The 25,760-nt window shown below is 45.6% G+C and overlaps 1 protein-coding gene across 1 annotated transcript in view; it reads right to left on the bottom strand.

Moving 5' to 3' along the window:
* Nucleotides 1-25,760, bottom strand: part of LOC134984301 (synaptic vesicular amine transporter-like) — a 398,788-nt gene that overhangs the window by 80,597 nt on the left and 292,431 nt on the right. Inside the window, exons 3-6 of the mRNA XM_063949918.1 lie at nt 21,406-21,464; nt 17,284-17,367; nt 2,158-2,250; nt 653-742 (exon numbers count right to left, since the gene is read on the bottom strand). Of these exons, the coding sequence (XP_063805988.1) occupies nt 653-742; nt 2,158-2,250; nt 17,284-17,367; nt 21,406-21,464 (326 nt within the window). The remainder of the gene's footprint in view (nt 1-652; nt 743-2,157; nt 2,251-17,283; nt 17,368-21,405; nt 21,465-25,760) is intronic.

Genomic DNA, 25,760 nt, shown 5'->3' with positions numbered 1-25,760 from the left:
GGGAGAGGTTAGGTTTAGGCAGTGGGGAAGGGAGGGTTAGGGTTAGGCAGCGGGGAAGGGAGGGTTAGGGTTAGGTAGTGGGGAAGGGAGGGTTAGGGTTAGGCAGCGGGGAAGGGAGGGTTAGAGATAGGCAGCGGGGAAGGGATGGTTAGGGTTAGGCAGCGGGGAAGGGAGGGTTATGGTTATTCAGTGGGGAAGGGAGGGTTAGGGTTAGGCAGCAGGGAAGGGAGGGTTAGAGTTAGGCAGCGGGGAAGGGAGGGTTAGGGTTAGGCAGCGGGGAAGGGAGGGTTAGGGTTAGGCAGCGGGGAAGGGGAGGTTAGGGTTAGGCAGCGAGGAAGGGAGGGTTAGGCAGCGGGGAAGGGAGGGTTAGGTTTAGGCAGTGGGGAAGGGAAGGTTAGGGTTAGGCAGCGGGGAAGGGAGGGTTAGGGTTAGGCACCCACAAAGGGGGGTTAGGGTAGGGGGACTTTAGAGGGGGCTGTCGGGATTCTGAAGGACGGGATGCCGCTGTCAGTATACTGACTGCCGGCATCCCATCCATCGGGATATCACACTCTACCCGTGTCGACCTAAAGCATGTCGACCATTAGTGGGTGACCTATTGACTGTAGCCCCTTTTAGTGTAGATCTATAGAACGGATACCAGAGTACTCACCACCATCAAACAAGATGAGAACTGCTAGAACCACAAATGGAGCCGTCTTCCCCACAAACTCATATAAGATACTTCCAAACGGTGGTCCCACTACGATGAGAATACCAACATTACTCCTATTATCAATATACACAACTGTCCTGACAGGAGACCACATGTCACACCGAGTCTCAGCTCATTACATATATAGACATATGGGGCAATCTGCCAGCCTCTCATGGTGCTACCTCCCGTACTCTCATGGGGCAATCTGCCAGCCTCTCATGGTGATAAATCCTGTACACTCATGGGGCACTATGCACTATGCCAGCCTCTCATGGTGATAAATCCTGTACACTCATGGGGCAATCTGCCAGCCTCTCATGGTGATAAATCCTGTACACTCATGGGGCAATCTGCCAGCCTCTCATGGTGATAAATCCTGTACACTCATGGGGCAATATGCCAGCCTCTCATGGTGATACCTCCCGTACTCTCATGGGGTGATCTGCCAGCCTCTCATGGTGCAATCTCCTGTACACTCATGGGGTGATCTGCCAGCCTCTCATGGTAATAAATCCTGTACACTCATGGGGCACTATGCCAGCCTCTCACAGTGGAACACCTCCATCTTCTCATAGGGCGATCTGCCAGTCTCTCATTGTCGAACCTTCCTTATCCTCATGGTGAAACACACCACCCTATCATGAGGAACTTTCTATATTTTTATGGAGAAACCTACCCCTTGAAATACGCTCTCATGAGGTACCTATCATCCCTTCACATATGAAGTCATCACCTTTTTATGGGAAAACCTACAATTTAACCTGGAGAAACTGGAAAGTTCTCCTAAAGGAAAGCTACACATCTCACAGGAAATATTATATATGGGGCTATATAACTTCAGGCAGAAGGTAAGTATTTTGAAGAAGCTGAATGCAAGCAATACACAGTATTACACAAAACAACACTTTCATGCTATAAAAGCTTATATGACTATTTTATACTTTGATGGTCGGTGTCAGAATTATTAGTGACAATAATTGTGCTTTAGAATCATATACAAATGAGATGCAGAAATAAATCAAAGTATCTTCATTATTCATAGCAACTACATAAATGAAATGACCAGGACCAGAACTGTTCAGTGGAATATTCTCCACATGCGGAATTTGTCTATGGACGTTTTGTATGCTTCTCCAGCACATTTTGTCCTTGAGATTAGAGTTCCCTCTACCGTTTTTGTTCCACTAAGAATGTTGCCATCCGTTTGGTCCACATAATACCCCAATACCACGATTATACCCCATCCACACCCCCGCCGAGAATGAACAGTCATCATAGTTGCCCCAAATCCTATATAGACTATAATGCCACTATTTACAGCTGCAGTGGAAGCAGAAGTAGACTATGGTAACCTCAGCACAGCCTAGAAGACCAATAAACTCACAATGATTATTATATGTCTTATGCTTTGGAGAAGGGAAATGTTCTACCCACAGTAATGAGTGTGTTTATATACTCACCTAGTACTCCCATCGCCAGTCCTCCCAGCGCAAACGCCATAGCGTTTCCTCTCTCCTGGTCATCTGTGTACACACTGGCCAGCAAGCCCATACCTGTGGGGGCAGAGAGGGGACATTTTGGCCTTAACTCTGCCTTTATATTCACATGATGGAGTTAAAGCAATAGACAATCCGAATGTTGTAATTATACAGTAATTGCCTTCTGCCATCAGAACAATCCATTATCATCACCACACGTCGCCATGGCAATCCATCATAGTTACCACACATCTTCATCACTAGCCATCACAATTGCCATAAATCGCAATTACCTTTCCTCATAATTACCATCCATTACCAATATCAAAACCACTCAGAGAGCCTGATTCAGGGCCACTCAGAGACCACATGCAAAGCCTATGTTACCACGTGTGTTACTGCCATCGATGTGCAAAGTATAAGAAATGCTGTGGAGAAGTGATGGCTGCTCCTAGGCAGTGGCTACTGGTGCAGGCAAAAAATGGTCCTCTTCAATGGTGGGGTGCGAGAATGCAGCAATCTGTATTACTGAGTGTACAGATTCTCACATCTCAGACCCTGCACATTTGGAAGCATGGAGGTACACTAGGCAAGGATTATCGTCATTTGTATAAAGTCGAAGCCCAGATACCACCAATAGACACTGCTGCATGTGCTTCTGTGTTCCACTCACAATCAGTACTAATTGCATTCATCACACATCACCAATGCCACCCATTGCCATATCTATCCATCACCATCCATCCTAATTATCACCTATTGTCATATCCATCTATTCATCCATCAATCAATCAATCAATCACCATCCATCCTAATTATCACCCATTGCCATATCTATCCATCCATCACCATCCATCCTAATTATCACCCATTGCCATATCCATCACCATCCATCCTAATTATCACCTATTGTCATATCCATCCATCACCATCCATCCTAATTATCACCCATTGCCATATCCATCCATCCATCACCATCCATCCTAATTATCACCCATTGCCATATCCATCACCATCCATCCTAATTATCACCTATTGTCATATCCATCCATCACCATCCATCCTATTTATCACCCATTGCCACATCTATCCATCCATCACCATCCATCCTAATTATCACCCATTGCCATATCCATCCATCACCATCCATCCTAATTATCACCCATTGCCATATCTATCCATCCATCACCATCCATCCTAATTATCACCCATTGTCACATCTATCCATCACCATCCATCCTAATTATCACCCATTGCCATATCTATCCATCCATCACCATCCATCCTAATTATCACCCACTGCCATATCTATCCATCCATCCTAATTATCACCCATTGCCATATCTATCCATCACCATCCATCCTAATTATCACCCATTGCCATATATATCCATCCATCACCATCCATCCTAATGATCACCCACTGCCATATCTATCCATCAATCACCATCCATCCTAATTATCACCCATTGCCATATCTATCCATCACCGTCCATCCTAATTATCACCCATTGCCACATCTATCCATCCATCACCATCCATCCTAATTATCATCCATTGCCATATCTATCCATCCACCACCATCCATCCTACTTATAACCCATTGCCATATCCATCCATCACCATCCAGCCTAATTATCACCCATTGCCATATCTATCCATCCATCACCATCCATCCTAAAAATCACCCATTGCCATATCTATCCATCCATCACCATCCATCCTAATTATCACCCATTGCCACATCTATCCATCCATCACCATCCATCCTAATTATCACCCATTGCCATATCTATCCATCCATCACCATCCATCCTAATTATCACCCATTGCCATATCTATCCATCACCATCCATCCTAATTATCACCCATTGCCATATCTATCCATCCATCACCTTCCATCCTAATTATCACCCACTGCCATATCTATCCATCCATCCTAATTATCACCCATTGCCATATCTATACATCACCATCCATCCTAATTACCACCCATTGCCATATCTATCCATCCATCACCATCCATCCTAATTATCACCCATTGCCATATCTATCCATCCATCACCATCCATCCTAATTATCACCCATTGCCATATCCATCCATCACCATCCATCCTAATTATCACCCACTGCCATATCCATCCATCACCATCCATCCTAATTATCACCCATTGCCACATCTATCCATCCATCACCATCCATCCTAATTATCACCCATTGCCATATCCATCAATCACAATCCATCCTAATTATCACCCATTGCCATATCCATCCATCACCATCCATCCTAATTATCACCCATTGCCACATCTATCCATCCATCACCATCCATCCTAATTATCACCCATTGCCATATCCATCAACACCATCCATCCTAATTATCACCCATTGCCATATCCATCCATCACCATCCATCCTAATTATCATCCATTGCTCTATCCATCCATCCATCACCATCCATCCTAATTATCACCCATTGCCATATCTATCCATCCATCCATCACCATCCATCATAATTATCACCTATTGTCATATGCATCCATCACCATCCATCCTAATTATCACCCACTGCCATATCCATCCACCACCATCCATCCTAATTATCACCATTGCGATATCCATCCACCACCACCCATCCTAATTACAGTATCACCCATTGCCATATCCATTCATCCATCACCACCCACCCTAATTATCACCCATTGCCATATCCATTCATCACCATCCACCCTAATTATCACCAATTGCCATATCCATCCATCACCATCCATCCTAATTATCAACAATTGCCATATCCATCCGTCACCATCCATCCTAATTATCACCCATTGCCATATCCATCCACCACCATCCATCCTAATTATCACCCATCGTAATTATCACCCATTGCCATATCCATCCACCATCCATCCTAATTATCACTCATCGTAATTATCACCCATTGCCATATCCATCCATCACCATCCATCCTAATTATCAACAATTGCCATATCCATCCGTCACCATCCATTCTAATCATCACCCACTGCCATATCCATCCATCACCCTCACTATCCATCCTAATTAACATCCATTGCCATATCCATCCATCACCATCCATCCTAATTATCACCCATTGTCATATCCATCACAATCCATACTAATTACCCATTTCCATATCCATCCACCATCCATCCTAATTATCACCCATTGTCATATCCATCCACCATCATCCATCCTAATTATCACCCACTGCCATATCAATCCACCATCCATCCTAATTATCACCCATTGCCATATCCATCTATCACCAACCATCCTAATAATCACCCATTGTCACATCCATCTATCACCATCCATCCTAATTATCAACCATTGCCATATCCATCCTTCCATCACCATCCATCCTAATTATCACTGATTGCCATATCCATCCACGACAATCCATCCTAATTATCACCCACTGCCATATCCATCCACCATTCATCCTAATTATCACCCACTGCCATATCCATCCACCACCATCCATCCTAATTATCATCCAGTGCTCTATCCATCCATCCTAATTATCATCCATTGCCATATCTATCCATCCATCCATCACCATCCATCCTAATTATCACCCATTGCCATATCCATCCACCACCATCCATCCTAATTATCAGCCATTGTCATATCCATCCATCACCATCCATCCTAATTATCACCCACTGCCATACTCATCCACCACCATCCACCCTAATTATCACCCATTGCCATATCCATCTATCCATCCATCCTAATTGTCACTCACTGCTCTATCCATCCATACATCACCATCCATCCTAATTATCACCCACTGCCATACCCATCCACTACCACCCCTCCTAATTACAGTATCACCCATTGTCGTATCCATCCACAACCATTTATACTAATTATCACCCACTGCCATATCCATCCATCCCCATCCATCCTAATTTTCACCCATTGCCATATCCATCCATCCTAATTATCACCCATTGCCATATCCATCCACCACCATCCATGCTAATAATCACCCACTGCCATATCCATCCACCATCCATCCTAACTATCACCCACTGCCATGTCCATATATCACCATCCATCCTAATTATCACCCACTGCCATATCCATCTATCACCATCCATCCTAATTATCACCCACTGCCATATCCATCCATCCAATTTATCATCCATCATCATCCATCCTAATTATCACCCACTGCCATATCCATTCACCACCATCCATCCTAATTGTCACCCATTGCCATATCCATTCATCACCATCCATATCATCATCCATCATCATCCATCCTATTTATCACCCACTGCCATATCCATTCACCACCATCCATCCTGATTGTCACCCACTGCCATATCCATTCACCACTATCCATCCTAATTATCACCCATTGCCATATCCATCCATCACCATCCATCCTAATTATCACCCATTGCCATATCTATCCATCCATCACCATCCATCCTAATTATCACCCATTGCCATATCTATCCATCCATCACCATCCATCCTAATTATCACCCATTGCCATATCCATCAATCACCATCCATCCTAATTATCACCCATTGCCATATCTATCCATCCATCCTAATTATCACCCATTACCATATCTATCCATCCATCACAATCCATCCTACTTATCACCCATTGCCATATCCATCAATCACCATCCATCCTAATTATCACCCATTGCCATATCCATCCATCACCATCCATCCTAATTATCATCCATTGCTCTATCCATCCATCACCATCCATCCTAATTATCACCCATTGCCATATCCATCAATCACCATCCATCCTAATTATCACCCATTGCCATATCCATCCATCACCATCCATCCTAATTATCATTCATTGCTCTATCCATCCATCACCATCCATCCTAATTATCACCCATTGCCATATCCATCCACCACCATCCATCCTAATTATTCACCACTGCCATATCCATCTATCACGATCCATCCTAATTATCACCCACTGCCATATCCATAAACCAACATCCATCCTAATTATCATCCATTGCATTATCCATCACCATCTATCCTAATTATCACCCATTGCCATATCTATCCATCCATCACCATCCATCATACTTATCACCCACTGTCATATGCATCCATCACCATCCATCCTAATTATCACCCATTGCCATATCCATCCACCACCATCCATCCTAATTATCACCATTGCGATATCCATCCACCACCACCCATCCTAATTACAGTATCACCCATTGCCATATCCATTCATCCATCACCACCCACCCTAATTATCACCCATTGCCATATCCATTCATCACCATCCACCCTAATTATCACCCATTGCCATATCCATCCATCACCATCCATCCTAATTATCACCCACTGCCATATCCATCCATCACCATCCATCCTAATTGTCAACAATTGCCATATCCATTCGTCACCATCCATCCTAATTATCACCCACTGCCATATCCATCCATCACCCTCACTATCCATCCTAATTATCACCCATTGCCATATCCATACACCACCATCCATCCTAATTATCACCCATCGTAATTATCACCCATTACCATATCCATCCATCATCCATTCTAATTATCATCCATTGCCATATCCATCCATCCTAATTATCACCCATTGTCATATCCATCACAATCCATACTAATTACCCATTGCCATATCCATCCACCACCAACCATCCTAATTATCACCCACTGCCATATCCATCCACCATCCATCCTAATTATCACCCATTGTCATATCCATCCACCATCATCCATCCTAATTATCACCCACTGCCATATCAATCCACCATACATCCTAATTATCACCCATTGCCATATCCATCTATCACCAACCATCCTAATAATCACCCATTGTCACATTCATCTATCACCATCCATCCTAATTATCAACCATTGCCATATCCATCCATCACCATCCACCCTAATTATCACCCACTGCCATATCCATCCACCATTCATCCTAATTATCACCCACTGCCATATCCATCCACCACCATCCATCCTAATTATCATCCATTGCTCTATCCATCCATCCTAATTATCACCCATTGCCATATCTATCCATCCATCACCATCCATCCTAATTATCACCCACTGCCATACCCATCCACCACCATCCACCCTAATTATCACCCATTGTCATATCCATCTATCCATCAATCCTAATTATCACACACTGCTCTAGCCATTCATACATCACCATCCATCCTAATTATCACCTACTGCCATACCCATCCACCACCACCCCTCCTAATTACAGTATCACCCATTGTCATATCCATCCACAACCATTTATACTAATTATCACCCACTGCCATATCCATCCATCCCCATCCATCCTGAATTTCACCCATTGCTATATCCATCCTAATTATCACCCACTGCCATATCCATCCACCACCATCCATTCTAATAATCACCCACTGCCATATCTATCCATCCATCACCATCCATCCTAATAATCACCCACTGCCATATCTATCCATCCACCATCATCCATCCTAATAATCACCCACTGCCATATCTATCCATCCATCACCATCCATCCTAATAATCAACCACTGCCATATCTATCCATCCACCACCATCCATCCTAATAATCACCCACTGCCATATCCATCCACCACCATCCATCCAAATTATCACCCATTGCCATATCCATCTATCCATCACCATCCATCCTAATTATCACCCATTGCCATATCCATCTATCCATCACCATCCATCCTAATTATCACCCATTGCCACATCTATCCATCACCATCCATCCTAATTATCACCCATTGCCATATCTATCCATCCATCACCATCCATTCTAATTATCACCCATTGCCATATCTATCCATCCATCACCATCCATTCTAATTATCACCTATTGCCATATCCATCACCATCCATCCTAATTATCACCCACTGCCATATCCATTCACCACCATCCATCCTAATTATCACCCATTGCCATATCCATCCATCACCATCCATCCTAATTATCACCCATTGCCATATCTATCCATCAATCACCATCCATCCTAATTATCACCCATTGCCATATCCATCCACCACCATCCATCCTGATTATCACCCATTGTAATTATCACCCATTACCATATCCATCCATCATCCATTCTAATTATCATCCATTGCCATATCCATCCATCACCATCCATCCTAATTATCACCCATTGCCATATCCATCCATCACCATCCATCCTAATTATCATTCATTGCTCTATCCATCCATCACCATCCATCCTAATTATCACCCATTGCCATATCCATCCACCACCATCCATCCTAATTATTCACCACTGCCATATCCATCTATCACGATCCATCCTAATTATCACCCACTGCCATATCCATAAACCAACATCCATCCTAATTATCATCCATTGCATTATCCATCACCATCTATCCTAATTATCACCCATTGCCATATCTATCCATCCATCACCATCCATCATAATTATCACCCACTGTCATATGCATCCATCACCATCCATCCTAATTATCACCCATTGCCATATCCATCCACCACCATCCATCCTAATTATCACCATTGCGATATCCATCCACCACCACCCATCCTAATTACAGTATCACCCATTGCCATATCCATTCATCCATCACCACCCACCCTAATTATCACCCATTGCCATATCCATTCATCACCATCCACCCTAATTATCACCCATTGCCATATCAATCCATCACCATCCATCCTAATTATCACCCACTGCCATATCCATCCATCACCATCCATCCTAATTGTCAACAATTGCCATATCCATTCGTCACCATCCATCCTAATTATCACCCACTGCCATATCCATCCATCACCCTCACTATCCATCCTAATTATCACCCATTGCCATATCCATACACCACCATCCATCCTAATTATCACCCATCGTAATTATCACCCATTACCATATCCATCCATCATCCATTCTAATTATCATCCATTGCCATATCCATCCATCACCATCCATCCTAATTATCACCCATTGTCATATCCATCACAATCCATACTAATTACCCATTGCCATATCCATCCACCACCAACCATCCTAATTATCACCCACTGCCATATCCATCCACCATCCATCCTAATTATCACCCATTGTCATATCCATCCACCATCATCCATCCTAATTATCACCCACTGCCATATCAATCCACCATACATCCTAATTATCACCCATTGCCATATCCATCTATCACCAACCATCCTAATAATCACCCATTGTCACATCCATCTATCACCATCCATCCTAATTATCAACCATTGCCATATCCATCCATCACCATCCACCCTAATTATCACCCACTGCCATATCCATCCACCATTCATCCTAATTATCACCCACTGCCATATCCATCCACCACCATCCATCCTAATTATCATCCATTGCTCTATCCATCCATCCTAATTATCACCCATTGCCATATCTATCCATCCATCACCATCCATCCTAATTATCACCCACTGCCATACCCATCCACCACCATCCACCCTAATTATCACCCATTGTCATATCCATCTATCCATCCATCCTAATTATCACACACTGCTCTAGCCATTCATACATCACCATCCATCCTAATTATCACCTACTGCCATACCCATCCACCACCACCCCTCCTAATTACAGTATCACCCATTGTCATATCCATCCACAACCATTTATACTAATTATCACCCACTGCCATATCCATCCATCCCCATCCATCCTGAATTTCACCCATTGCCATATCCATCCATCCTAATTATCACCCACTGCCATATCCATCCACCACCATCCATTCTAATAATCACCCACTGCCATATCTATCCATCCATCACCATCCATCCTAATAATCACCCACTGCCATATCTATCCATCCACCATCATCCATCCTAATAATCACCCACTGCCAAATCTATCCATCCATCACCATCCATCCTAATAATCAACCACTGCCATATCTATCCATCCACCACCATCCATCCTAATAATCACCCACTGCCATATCCATCCACCACCATCCATCCAAATTATCACCCATTGCCATATCCATCTATCCATCACCATCCATCCTAATTATCACCCATTGCCATATCCATCCATCACCATCCATCCTAATTATCACCCATTGCCACATCTATCCATCCATCACCATCCATCCTAATTATCACCCATTGCCATATCTATCCATCCATCACCATCCATTCTAATTATCACCCATTGCCACATCTATCCATCCATCACCATCCATCCTAATTATCACCCATTGCCATATCTATCCATCCATCACCATCCATTCTAATTATCACCCATTGCCATATCTATCCATCCATCACCATCCATTCTAATTATCACCTATTGCCATATCCATCACCATCCATCCTAATTATCACCCACTGCCATATCCATTCACCACCATCCATCCTAATTATCACCCATTGCCATATCCATCCATCACCATCCATCCTAATTATCACCCATTGCCATATCTATCCATCAATCACCATCCATCCTAATTATCACCCATTGCCATATCCATCCACCACCATCCATCCTGATTATCACCCATTGTAATTATCACCCATTACCATATCCATCCATCATCCATTCTAATTATCATCCATTGCCATATCCATCCATCACCATCCATCCTAATTATCACCCATTGCCATATCCATCCATCACCATCCATCCTAATTATCATTCATTGCTCTATCCATCCATCACCATCCATCCTAATTATCACCCATTGCCATATCCATCCACCACCATCCATCCTAATTATTCACCACTGCCATATCCATCTATCACGATCCATCCTAATTATCACCCACTGCCATATCCATAAACCAACATCCATCCTAATTATCATCCATTGCATTATCCATCACCATCTATCCTAATTATCACCCATTGCCATATCTATCCATCCATCACCATCCATCATAATTATCACCCACTGTCATATGCATCCATCACCATCCATCCTAATTATCCCCCATTGCCATATCCATCCACCACCATCCATCCTAATTATCACCATTGCGATATCCATCCACCACCACCCATCCTAATTACAGTATCACCCATTGCCATATCCATTCATCCATCACCACCCACCCTAATTATCACCCATTGCCATATCCATTCATCACCATCCACCCTAATTATCACCCATTGCCATATCCATCCATCACCATCCATCCTAATTATCACCCACTGCCATATCCATCCATCACCATCCATCCTAATTGTCAACAATTGCCATATCCATTCGTCACCATCCATCCTAATTATCACCCACTGCCATATCCATCCATCACCCTCACTATCCATCCTAATTATCACCCATTGCCATATCCATACACCACCATCCATCCTAATTATCACCCATCGTAATTATCACCCATTACCATATCCATCCATCATCCATTCTAATTATCATCCATTGCCATATCCATCCATCACCATCCATCCTAATTATCACCCATTGTCATATCCATCACAATCCATACTAATTACCCATTGCCATATCCATCCACCACCAACCATCCTAATTATCACCCACTGCCATATCCATCCACCATCCATCCTAATTATCACCCATTGTCATATCCATCCACCATCATCCATCCTAATTATCACCCACTGCCATATCAATCCACCATACATCCTAATTATCACCCATTGCCATATCCATCTATCACCAACCATCCTAATAATCACCCATTGTCACATCCATCTATCACCATCCATCCTAATTATCAACCATTGCCATATCCATCCATCACCATCCACCCTAATTATCACCCACTGCCATATCCATCCACCATTCATCCTAATTATCACCCACTGCCATATCCATCCACCACCATCCATCCTAATTATCATCCATTGCTCTATCCATCCATCCTAATTATCACCCATTGCCATATCTATCCATCCATCACCATCCATCCTAATTATCACCCACTGCCATACCCATCCACCACCATCCACCCTAATTATCACCCATTGTCATATCCATCTATCCATCCATCCTAATTATCACACACTGCTCTAGCCATTCATACATCACCATCCATCCTAATTATCACCTACTGCCATACCCATCCACCACCACCCCTCCTAATTACAGTATCACCCATTGTCATATCCATCCACAACCATTTATACTAATTATCACCCACTGCCATATCCATCCATCCCCATCCATCCTGAATTTCACCCATTGCCATATCCATCCATCCTAATTATCACCCACTGCCATATCCATCCACCACCATCCATTCTAATAATCACCCACTGCCATATCTATCCATCCATCACCATCCATCCTAATAATCACCCACTGCCATATCTATCCATCCACCATCATCCATCCTAATAATCACCCACTGCCAAATCTATCCATCCATCACCATCCATCCTAATAATCAACCACTGCCATATCTATCCATCCACCACCATCCATCCTAATAATCACCCACTGCCATATCCATCCACCACCATCCATCCAAATTATCACCCATTGCCATATCCATCTATCCATCACCATCCATCCTAATTATCACCCATTGCCATATCCATCCATCACCATCCATCCTAATTATCACCCATTGCCACATCTATCCATCCATCACCATCCATCCTAATTATCACCCATTGCCATATCTATCCATCCATCCATCACCATCCATTCTAATTATCACCCATTGCCATATCTATCCATCCCTCACCATCCATCCTAATTATCACCTATTGTCATATCCATCACCATCCATCCTAATTATCACCCACTGCCATATCCATTCACCACCATCCATCCTAATTATCACCCACTGCCATATCCATCCATCCTAATTATCACCCATTGCCATATCCATCCATCACCATCCATCCTAATTATCACCCATTGCCATATCTATCCATCCATCACCATCCATCATAATTATCACCCACTGTCATATGCATCCATCACCATCCATCCTAATTATCACCCATTGCCATATCCATCCACCACCATCCATCCTAATTATCACCATTGCGATATCCATCCACCACCACCCATCCTAATTACAGTATCACCCATTGCCATATCCATTCATCCATCACCACCCACCCTAATTATCACCCATTGCCATATCCATTCATCACCATCCATCCTAATTATCACCCACTGCCATATCCATCCATCACCATCCATCCTAATTGTCAACAATTGCCATATCCATTCGTCACCATCCATCCTAATTATCACCCACTGCCATATCCATCCATCACCCTCACTATCCATCCTAATTATCACCCATTGCCATATCCATACACCACCATCCATCCTAATTATCACCCATTGCCATATCCATCCATCACCATCCATCCTAATTATCACCCATTGCCATATCTATCCATCAATCACCATCCATCCTAATTATCACCCATTGCCATATCCATCCACCACCATCCATCCTGATTATCACCCATTGTAATTATCACCCATTACCATATCCATCCATCATCCATTCTAATTATCATCCATTGCCATATCCATCCATCACCATCCATCCTAATTATCACCCATTGTCATATCCATCACAATCCATACTAATTACCCATTGCCATATCCATCCACCACCAACCATCCTAATTATCACCCACTGCCATATCCATCCACCATCCATCCTAATTATCACCCACTGCCATATCCATCCATCACCCTCACTATCCATCCTAATTATCACCCATTGCCATACCCATCCACCACCATCCATCCTAATTATCACCCATCGTAATTATCACCCATTACCATATCCATCCATCATCCATTCTAATTATCATCCATTGCCATATCCATCCATCACCATCCATCCTAATTATCACCCATTGTCATATCCATCACAATCCATACTAATTACCTATTGCCATATCCATCCACCACCAACCATCCTAATTATCACCCACTGCCATAACCATCCACCATCCATCCTAATTATCACCCATTGTCATATCCATCCACCATCATCCATCCTAATTATCACCCACTGCCATATCAATCCACCATACATCCTAATTATCACCCATTGCCATATCCATCTATCACCAACCATCCTAATAATCACCCATTGTCACATCCATCTATCACCATCCATCCTAATTATCAACCATTGCCATATCCATCCATCACCATCCACCCTAATTATCACCGATTGCCATATCCATCCACGACCATCCATCCTAATTATCACCCACTGCCATATCCATCCACCATTCATCCTAATTATCACCCACTGCCATATCCATCCACCACCATCCATCCTAATTATATCCATTGCTCTATCCATCCATCCTAATTATCACCCATTGCCATATCTATCCATCCATCACCATCCATCCTAATTATCACCCACTGCCATACCCATCCACTACCATCCCGCCTAATTATCACCCATTGCCATATCTATCCATCACCATCCATCCTAATTATCACCCATTGCCATATCCATCTATCCATCCATCCTAATTATCACACACTGCTCTAGCCATTCATACATCACCATCCATCCTAATTATCACCTACTGCCATACCCATCCACCACCACCCCTCCTAATTACAGTATCACCCATTGTCATATCCATCCACAACCATTTATACTAATTATCACCCACTGCCATATCCATCCATCCCCATCCATCCTGAATTTCACCCACTGCTATATCCATCCATCCTAATTATCACCCATTGCCATATCCATCCACCACCATCCATCCTAATAATCACCCACTGCCATATCTATCCATCCATCCATCACCATCCATCCTAATAATCACCCACTGCCATATCTATCCATCCACCACCATCCATCCTAATAATCACCCACTGCCATATCTATCCATCCATCACCATCCATCCTAATAGTCACCCACTGCCATATCTATCCATCCACCACCATCCATCCTAATAATCACCCACTGCCATATCCATCCACCACCATCCATCCAAATTATCACCCATTGCCATATCCATCTATCCATCACCATCCATCCTAATTATTACCCATTGCTATATCCATCCATCCATCACCATCCATCCTAATTATCACCCATTGCCATATCTATCCATCCATCCTAATTATCACCCATTGCCATATCTATCCATCCATCACCATCCATCCTAATTATCACCCATTGCCATATCTATCCATCCATCACCATCCATCCTAATTATCACCCATTGCCATATCTATCCATCCATCACCATCCATCCTAATTATCACCCATTGCCATATCCATCACCATCCATCCTAATTATCACCCACTGCCATATCCATTCACCACCATCAATCCTAATTATCACCCATTGCCATATCCATCCATCACCATCCATCCTAATTATCACCCATTGCCATATCTATCCATCAATCACCATCCATCCTAATTATCACCCATTGCCATATCCATCCACCACCATCCATCCTGATTATCACCCAGACAGATGTATGAAGTCACATCTGTATCTGTCATCTGTATCTTACCTCCATTACCATCTGTTCCCATTAATATCCATCCCTATTGGTATCCATCAAGATTACCATTCCATCCACATTACTATCTGTGCCTATCACTGTGCCTCATTATTACCAGCTATCCACCATTACTATCTGTCCCCACTACCGTTTATCACCATAACCGTCCCTCCCATCCGTCTGCCACTACTACCGGTCCCCATAACTGGCCACCACCATTTCCATCCGTCCCCATCACTGTCCCTCAAAATTACCATATGTCCCCCATCACTGGCCACCACCATTACCATCCATCCCCATCTCCGCCACTCACTCTTACCATTCATCTCCATTACTATCTGTCCCCATTAATGGCCACCACCATTACCCTCCATCGCCATCACTCTTCAAAATTACCATAACCATTGCGTCATATAACCTATGTATTCTGTAGTTGTGGGAACGTATATTCTCAGACATACTGTATGCTGTATATCTTGGAATAAATTCACAGTATGGGTTTCTGGATATACATGTTAAATCAGTGTATCCAAGTATATATATTTGAAGACGTACTTGCGACAGAAGAACACGATGAGCCGATTCCTTGCATGGATCTTGCTATGAAAAGCAACGTGTAGGTCCCAGAGAAGGCAAACACTATGGAAAGAGGAAATTACAGGTCAATAGCTGTGTGACCACATTGGCTCCTATGTGATCACCAGAGCACCATGGATTAGGGTGTGCCTCCGCACTGAAAGATTAGCATAAATGTTTTAATATCCCTGTGGTGCTCTTTGTGGAGCTGTGGCTGCGGACACTTAGGAAGAGCAGCTGGTTACCCTCCCCCATGTCAGTGACACACCGGGAAGATGTACCAGCTGGGCACCAGGAACAGCAGCTTCTTCCCCTCCCCCATGTCAGTGATACACCGGGAAGATGTCACAGCCAGGCACCAGGAACAGCAGCTTCTTCCCCTCCCCCATGTCAGTGATACACCGGGAAGATGTCACAGCCGGGCACCAGGAACAGCAGCTTCTTCCTCTCCCCCATGTCAGTGACACACCGGGAAGATGTACCAGCCGGGCACCAGGAACAGCAGCTTCTTCCCCTCCCCCATGTCAGTGACACACCGGGAGATGTCACAGCCGGGCACCAGGAACAGCAGCTTCTTCCCCTCCCCCATGTCAGTAACACACCGGGAAGATGTCACAGCCAGGCACCAGGAACAGCAGCTTCTTCCCCTCCCCCATGTCAGTGACACACCGGGAGATGTCACAGCCGGGCACCAGGAACAGCAGCTTCTTCCCCTCCCCCATGTCAGTGACACAGCGGGAGATGTCACAGCCGGGCACCAGGAACAGCAGCTTCTTCCCCTCCCCCATGTCAGTGACACACCGGGAAGATGTCACAGCCGGGCACCAGGAACAGCAGCTTCTTCCCCTCCCCCATGTCAGTGACACACCGGGAAGATGTACCAGCCTGGCACCAGGAACAGCAGCTTCTTCCCCTCCCCCATGTCAGTGACACACCGGGAGATGTCACAGCCGGGCACCAGGAACAGCAGCTTCTTCCCCTCCCCCATGTCAGTGACACACCGGGAGATGTCACAGCCGGGCACCAGGAACAGCAGCTTCTTCCCCTCCCCCATGTCAGTGACACAGCGGGAGATGTCACAGCCGGGCACCAGGAACAGCAGCTTCTTCCCCTCCCCCATGTCAGTGACACACCGGGAAGATGTCACAGCCGGGCACCAGGAACAGCAGCTTCTTCCCCTCCCCCATGTCAGTGATACACCGGGAAGATGTCACAGCCGGGCACCAGGAACAGCAGCTTCTTCCCCTCCCCCATGTCAGTGACACACCGGGAAGATGTACCAGCCTGGCACCAGGAACAGCAGCTTCTTCCTCTCCCCCCATGTCAGTGATACACCGGGAAGATGTCACAGCCTGGCACCAGGAACAGCAGCTTCTTCCTCTCCCCCATGTCAGTGATACACCGGGAGATGTCACAACCGGGCACCAGGAACAGCAGCTTCTTCCCCTCCCCCATGTCAGTGACACACCGGGAAGATGTCACAGCCGGGCACCAGGAACAGCAGCTTCTTCCCCTCCCCCATGTCAGTGATACACCGGGAAGATGTCACAGCCGGGCACCAGAAACAGCAGCTTCTTCCTCTCCCCCATGTCAGTGACACACCGGGAAGATGTCACAGCCGGGCACCAGGAACAGCAGCTTCTTCCCCTCCCCCATGTCAGTGACACACCGGGAAGATGTCACAGCCGGGCACCAGAAACAGCAGCTTCTTCCCCTCCCCCATGTCAGTGATACACCGGGAAGATGTCACAGCCGGGCACCAGGAACAGCAGCTTCTTCCCCTCCCCCATGTCAGTGACACACCGGGAAGATGTCACAGCCGGGCACCAGGAACAGCAGCTTCTTCCCCTCCCCCATGTCAGTGACACACCGGGAAGATGTCACAGTCGGGCACCAGGAACAGCAGCTTCTTCCCCTCCCCCTATGTGTCCCGCGCCATTTAGGGGCCCTGCGACAACGGATCCAAATAATATTGAATTAGTTGCTGTTGGTAGAGATCTAGGAAACAGGTTTGATGACCCTGGTAGAGATTTAAGCGATATGTCAGACAGGAACTGATGTTAGCAGTATGTTGGGCTGGAACCGATGGTGATATTATGTCGGGATGGTACCGATGGTGGTATTATATTGGACTGGAACCAATGATGGTGTTATATCGGACTGGTACCAATGATGGTATTATATCGGACTGGAACCAATGGTGGTATTATATCGGACTGGAACCGATGGTGGTATTATATTGGGCTGGAACTGATGGTGGTATTATATTGGACTGGAACCAATGAAGGTGTTGTATCAGACTGGAACCGATGGTGGTAGTATATCGGACTGGATCAAAATGATCACTTTGGAAGTTCAGAGGTGCAGCCTGGAATAAAATATGCCGACTGGAACTCTGAGGAGTGCGGGCACAGAGCTGTGTGATCTATGGCACTGACAACCTTGGCTTTGCTGATCTGGGGGTTTTATAACTGTGGATGCTTCTGGACCTGCAGACTGGTCAGGATTGGAGGAAATCAGAATCCAGCACCCTCTCCCCCGCCCGGGCACTTTTACCTTACCCAGTACACATTGCAGTGTGGGGGCCACTTACTGATTGTGGAAAGGAATATGGGGGGATCATTCAGAGTTGATCGCTAGCTGCTTTCATTCGCTGCGCAGCGATGAGGCAAAAAACGGCACTTCTACGCATGCGTATGCGGCGCAAAGCGCATGCGCGCTGTATTATTACAACGAACGTTGTAGTTTCACACAAGGTCTAGTGAAGCATTTCAGTCGCACTGCTGGCCGCAGAGTGATTGACAAGAAGAGGGCGTTTCTGGGTGTCAACTGACCGTTTTCAGGGAGTGTTCCAAAAAACGCAGGTGTGCCAGGGAAAACGCAGGCGTGGCTGGGCGAACGCAGGGCGTGTTCGTGACGTCAACAGGAACTGAACAGTCTGAAGTGATCGCAGGCTAGGAGTAGGTCTGGAGCTACTCTGAAACTGCACAAAATTCTTTTGTAGCCGCTCTGCGATCCTTTCATTCGCACTTCTGCTAAGCTAAAATACACTCCCAGTGGGCGGTGGAATAGCGTTTGCACGGCTGCTAAAAACTGCTAGCGAGTGATCAACTCAGAATGACCCCCATGATGCGGAATCCAGCGTCCCCTCCCCCGCCCGGGTACTTACAGTACACATTGCAGTGTGGGGGGCACTTACTGATTGTGGAAAGGAACATGATCCGGAATCCAGCACCCCCTCCCCCGCCCGGGTACTTACAGTACACATTGCAGTGTGGGTGGCACTTACTGATTGTGGAAAGGAACATGATCCGGAATCCAGCACCCTCTCCCCCGCCCGGGTACTTACAGTACACATTGCAGTGTGGGGGGCACTTACTGATTGTGGAAAGGAACATGATCCGGAATCCAGCACCCCCTCCCCCGCCAGGGTACTTACAGTACACATTGCAGTGTGGGGGGCACTTACTGATTGTGGAAAGGAACATGATCCGGAATCCAGCACCCCCTCCCCCGCCAGGGTACTTACAGTACACATTGCAGTGTGGGGGGCACTTACTGATTGTGGAAAGGAACATGATGCGGAATCCAGCACCCCCTCCCCCGCCCGGGTACTTACAGTACACATTGCAGTGTGGGGGACACTTACTGATTGTGGAAAGGAACATCATGCGGAATCCAGCACCCCCTCCCCCGCCCGGGTACTTACAGTACACATTGCAGTGTGGGGGGCACTTACTGATTGTGGAAAGGAACATGATCCGGAATCCAGCACCCCCTCCCCCGCCCGGGTACTTATAGTACACATTGCAGTGTGGGGGGGCACTTACTGATTGTGGAAAGGAACATGATGCGGAATCCAGCACCCCCTCCCCCGCCCGGGTACTTACAGTACACATTGCAGTGTGGGGGACACTTACTGATTGTGGAAAGGAACATCATGCGGAATCCAGCACCCCCTCCCCCGCCCGGGTACTTACAGTACACATTGCAGTGTGGGGGGCACTTACTGATTGTGGAAAGGAACATGATCCGGAATCCAGCACCCCCTCCCCCGCCCGGGTACTTATAGTACACATTGCAGTGTGGGGGGGCACTTACTGATTGTGGAAAGGAACATGATGCAGAATCCAGCAAACATCGGGATCCTGTAACCGATCCTGTAAGAAACAAAAACTGTCAGAGGCCTCATTCTGTTATCACCTAAACCGTGCAGCCCCCCACCCCCACCCCCTCCATTACCCCGTGAGTGAAGTGTTGTCCCCTCCACAGTACCTAAATAAGAGGTAAATAAGAATGAGGCTATATGAGTCCTTAGTTTTTTGTAATTGGTTTAGAATTTGGTTTAGAATCAACTGTTGCTACATTGGCACGGAACCTAAGGAGCTGCTATGTACAGATGGAGCTTCCTTCATAGTTGCAGTTTTGTCGCCTAAACGGAGTATTTATCACACCATAGATATAGCTCAGGTTGTTGAGGTGTTGCACGGAGAGGCTCGTTGAGGTGCGACAACATACACATCATGCAATACACATCTTCACCACTGGATGGCTAGTGCTCCAATAATCCAGTACTGTAGAGCGAATAGGGGTGGATGGATACACAGCACTGTACAGTAATCGTACTGTAACAGTGTACTCTTAGCAAGCTCTGGCAAATGGCCAGTGACCACTGTAATGTTATACACACAGACCAACAGTTAGACAGAGAGAGTCAATCAGAAACTTGAAGGGTACAGCATACTGTAAATAAAGGGACGATATAGAATATATTCATTCTCTGTCGGGCCCAAAATAATACATCAAAGCATTAAAGCGATGGTCCATTGCTCAGTCTCATAAAGATAAGACTCTCATAATTTGACAAGTCACACTTGTATATTTGTGTGTGGCCGGAAAGACCCACCAGCCACACGTGTAATGGCGGCCGCGGTACTGAAGGGGTTAATCCTCAGCTGCCAGGCACCATTTGGACAATAGGCGCTTGGCGTCACTGTTAAACGTACTTATGGCGCTGGGTGCGGACTGTTTAAAAATATGTTTAATGATGTGTCTTAACATGTCATATGTAGTCCTCTGTGCACAATTGTAGGATTACATGTTTAAATGTATTTATATTTAAGATGTGCTCACCTGTATTTTAAAGGGGAAAATGCACTTACTATATCTGTCTGAATAAGGGTCTCCTATCTTCTGGGAATAGGAAGTGGCATGCTCATCGCCTCTGCTAGCAGATGGGGGGAATGACAAAACCTTTTGATGTTGGACAGTGCAGAGCCGGCCCTAGCCAATTTGATGCCCTAGGCAAAATTTTGTCTGGTGCCCCCTAGCTCCGCCGCTAGTTCTGCATCTGTACCTGCAACGCTCAGGTAGTGGGGCCCACCGGGGGGTTACCCTGTGGGCCAGTTCAACTCTGCACAATGCCACACAGTAATGACCATAATACATATAATTCCACACAGTAAAGGAACCTTACACATATGCCCCACATTAGTAATGCCCATAATACACATAATGCCACACAGTAATGCACCTTACACATATGCCCCACATTAGTAATGCCCATAATACACAGATACTGCCACACTTGCTGGTTATACAAAAAGATCTGTATCAAACATGTAGAAACTGTCCATTCTCTTCACTATTCAGTGTGTTTGCTGGTGTCTGTTACTGCATGCACTTTACTTTATACTGTGGGAGCTAAATGCTCTGCCCTCCAGTCTGATGTGTCCGAAAGTCACGCTGCACTGATGTTTCATATAGAAATAGCACAACGCAACTTACTGACCACGTTACAGTGCTAGATGGCAGGGGAATTTTACGGTATGGACTGACTAGGAAATAAAGTGTGGGGAGAACACTGCCCATGTTATGTCCCTGCAGACACCTGGGGTTTGCACAGGGATAAGGGACACACACAGGATGGCAGGGTTCCCTCCCCCATGTGCACAAGCAGTATAGGTGATGTCAGGTTTCTGTGAAGCAGTCTTCCAAAATACACATGTGTTATCATAAGAAGCCATCCAGTAATAACCTTTATATAGTCAGTAAAAATGTCACAGGTCCAGGAATTGCATTTACTGGGCTTCTGCTCTCTGTCTGAGGTCTCACAAGTCAGGGGCATTCAAGCATGTCAGAGGAAGTTTAAGGCACAGTGTGCATTTTTTTTTGACAAATGTAAACAGCAGTGTATACAAGTACTCATTGAATACATTTGGAAAGAAACAGTTAGTTTGCGGACTGTCCCTCTCAGCATGAGATGCTGCAGGGACATGCTTGGATGCCCCTAGACATGCTTGAATGCCCTAGGCAAATGCCTAGCCTGCCTATAGCTAAGGCAGGCTCTGGGACAGTGCACAGCAGGTAAGGCTAGGTGTGGAAAGAAGACTGGATGTGTTTCCAGTCTTTCCTGTTGTAATCCCAAACACTGGGGTATATTTACTAAAGTTTGTATTTTCCCGTTTGAGGTCAAAGTTCAATCACGAATGACATCGAAAGTGTAAATATGCAACTTTTTGAATTTAGTACGACTAATTTACTAAGCTGCCATATTCTGCATTTTCGGTTTTACCGATGTCGATGTCATTCGTTTTTTTGGGCAGTGTTTTACGTGAGTGACTTGTAAAACACTGCCGACTTTAATACAATGAATCTCGGCCGGATCTGAGAGATCCGTGCTGGGCTTCATTGTGCACCTTGTTAAAAAAAAAAAACATGGTTAAAATTTAAAAAAAAATTGCGTGGGGTCCCCCCTCCTAAGGCAAACCAGCCTCGGGCTGTTTGAGCCGATCCTGGTTGCAAAAATATGGGGGGGGAAATTATAGTGGTTCCCCCATATTTAAACAACCAGTGCGAGGAGACCAGGGAAAGGGATGTCTAGGACATGCTTTCATGTTAAAAAGGATAGAGTTAATCCTATGGCCCAAGTTCTGAGTTCTTAAATTGAAGCCCTCAGTCTGCAGAAGTCACACACAGGAAGTATCCCAGAAGCAGACAGCAGGGGAGTGTTTCTTTTAGAAAAGCCGTCCTCCTTCCCCTCTGGAAAGACTGACAGCATGATCCACCAATCAGAAAGGAGGAGAGAGAAGGAACCAGCAAGGGGGAATTGTGGGGAGAGGAAGTGGCTGGGAGAAGGAGACTGTGTGTGTGTGGAGGTGATGGTGCACAGCTAGACTCACTGGAGGTTGCTGGGAGAAGGAGACTGTGTGTGTGTGGAGGTGATGGTGCACAGCTAGACTCACTGGAGGTTGGGGTGTCGTCCCCTCTCAGTGTCATCAGTGACCAGCCACTCTGTGTGCCCTGCTACAGCTGTCATTACTGCCCAGGACTGGAGGAGATATACAGCAGCTGGTAAGGACTTTGCTGAACTCTGAGTGGACATTATTAGTATAACCCTGCTTGCTGTTCACTGGATTTCTGGGTCTCCCTGAATAAAGATCACCTTGATTTTCATTATAACCGGCTCCACGGTGTGATCCCTGAACCCCAGGATACCCAGGTCACCCGGTATCCTCACATTTGGCGGCAGCGGTGGGATATCACACAGTTCCTGTAGTGTTTCCAGGCAGAGAGTTTCCAGGGAGCTAATACCACAGAATATCAGCATGGAGAGTCAGCCAGCAGTTGTGGCCAGCAGTCAAGGGGAGAATGCAATGAGAGAGCAGGAGAAGTTTTACCGTACAGCTCGGAAACCTCACCTACAAGGATTTTGCAGGATGAAGGGAATTACTTATGATGGGACTGAGACCAGGGAAACTCTGGTACTTCGGTTGTTGGAGTGGGATCGGGGGCACCCAGAGGATCCTGACCACCTGAGTGATGATGAAGAGGGACCAACAGGCATTGGTAGTAATTCATCCAATAAGTTACCAGAGTTGACCGATGCCACTCCTGCCATACTGCAGAGCTTGCTGGGGGCGCTAGGCGAAGGTGCGACCCCACAGGAGAGAGCTGGAGTGATCCAAGCTATACTAGGAGTACAAATTCCTGCTGGCAGTGGAATTCCGGAGTCCCCCCGAAGTTTTGAACAAGAGAAGCGACGCTTGGGATTTAAGGATGTTCCCACATTTCGGGAAAATGAAACAGACATTGACACTCACCTCCAGATCTTTGAAAATCTCATGGGGGTGCATGGAATAGAGCCAGCTGACTGGCCAAAGTACTTGGGGCCAAGTCTCACTGGCAGGGCTCTGGAAGCCTATCGGGCCCTAACCCCCCAGGAATGTGGAGTCTATGCCTTTATAAAGAAAGCATTGCTTGCTAAGTTCCAGATAACTGCAGAATCTTATCGTCTTAAATTCAGGACACTGAATAAAGGTGGAACTGATTCCTACCAAGAGTTTGCTAGTCAGCTACGGCAAGCCTGTGGGAAATGGCTTGAAGGAAGACAGGCCTCCACTGTGGAGCAGATTGTCAACTTAATTGTGGTAGAACAGCTAATGATTAAGATGGCA

This window comes from Pseudophryne corroboree (genome assembly GCF_028390025.1).
Source record: "Pseudophryne corroboree isolate aPseCor3 chromosome 3 unlocalized genomic scaffold, aPseCor3.hap2 SUPER_3_unloc_48, whole genome shotgun sequence".
NCBI lineage: Eukaryota > Metazoa > Chordata > Amphibia > Anura > Myobatrachidae > Pseudophryne > Pseudophryne corroboree.
Note: the sequence above shows the minus strand (reverse complement) of the source record. Positions and strands in the feature narration are given on the sequence as shown.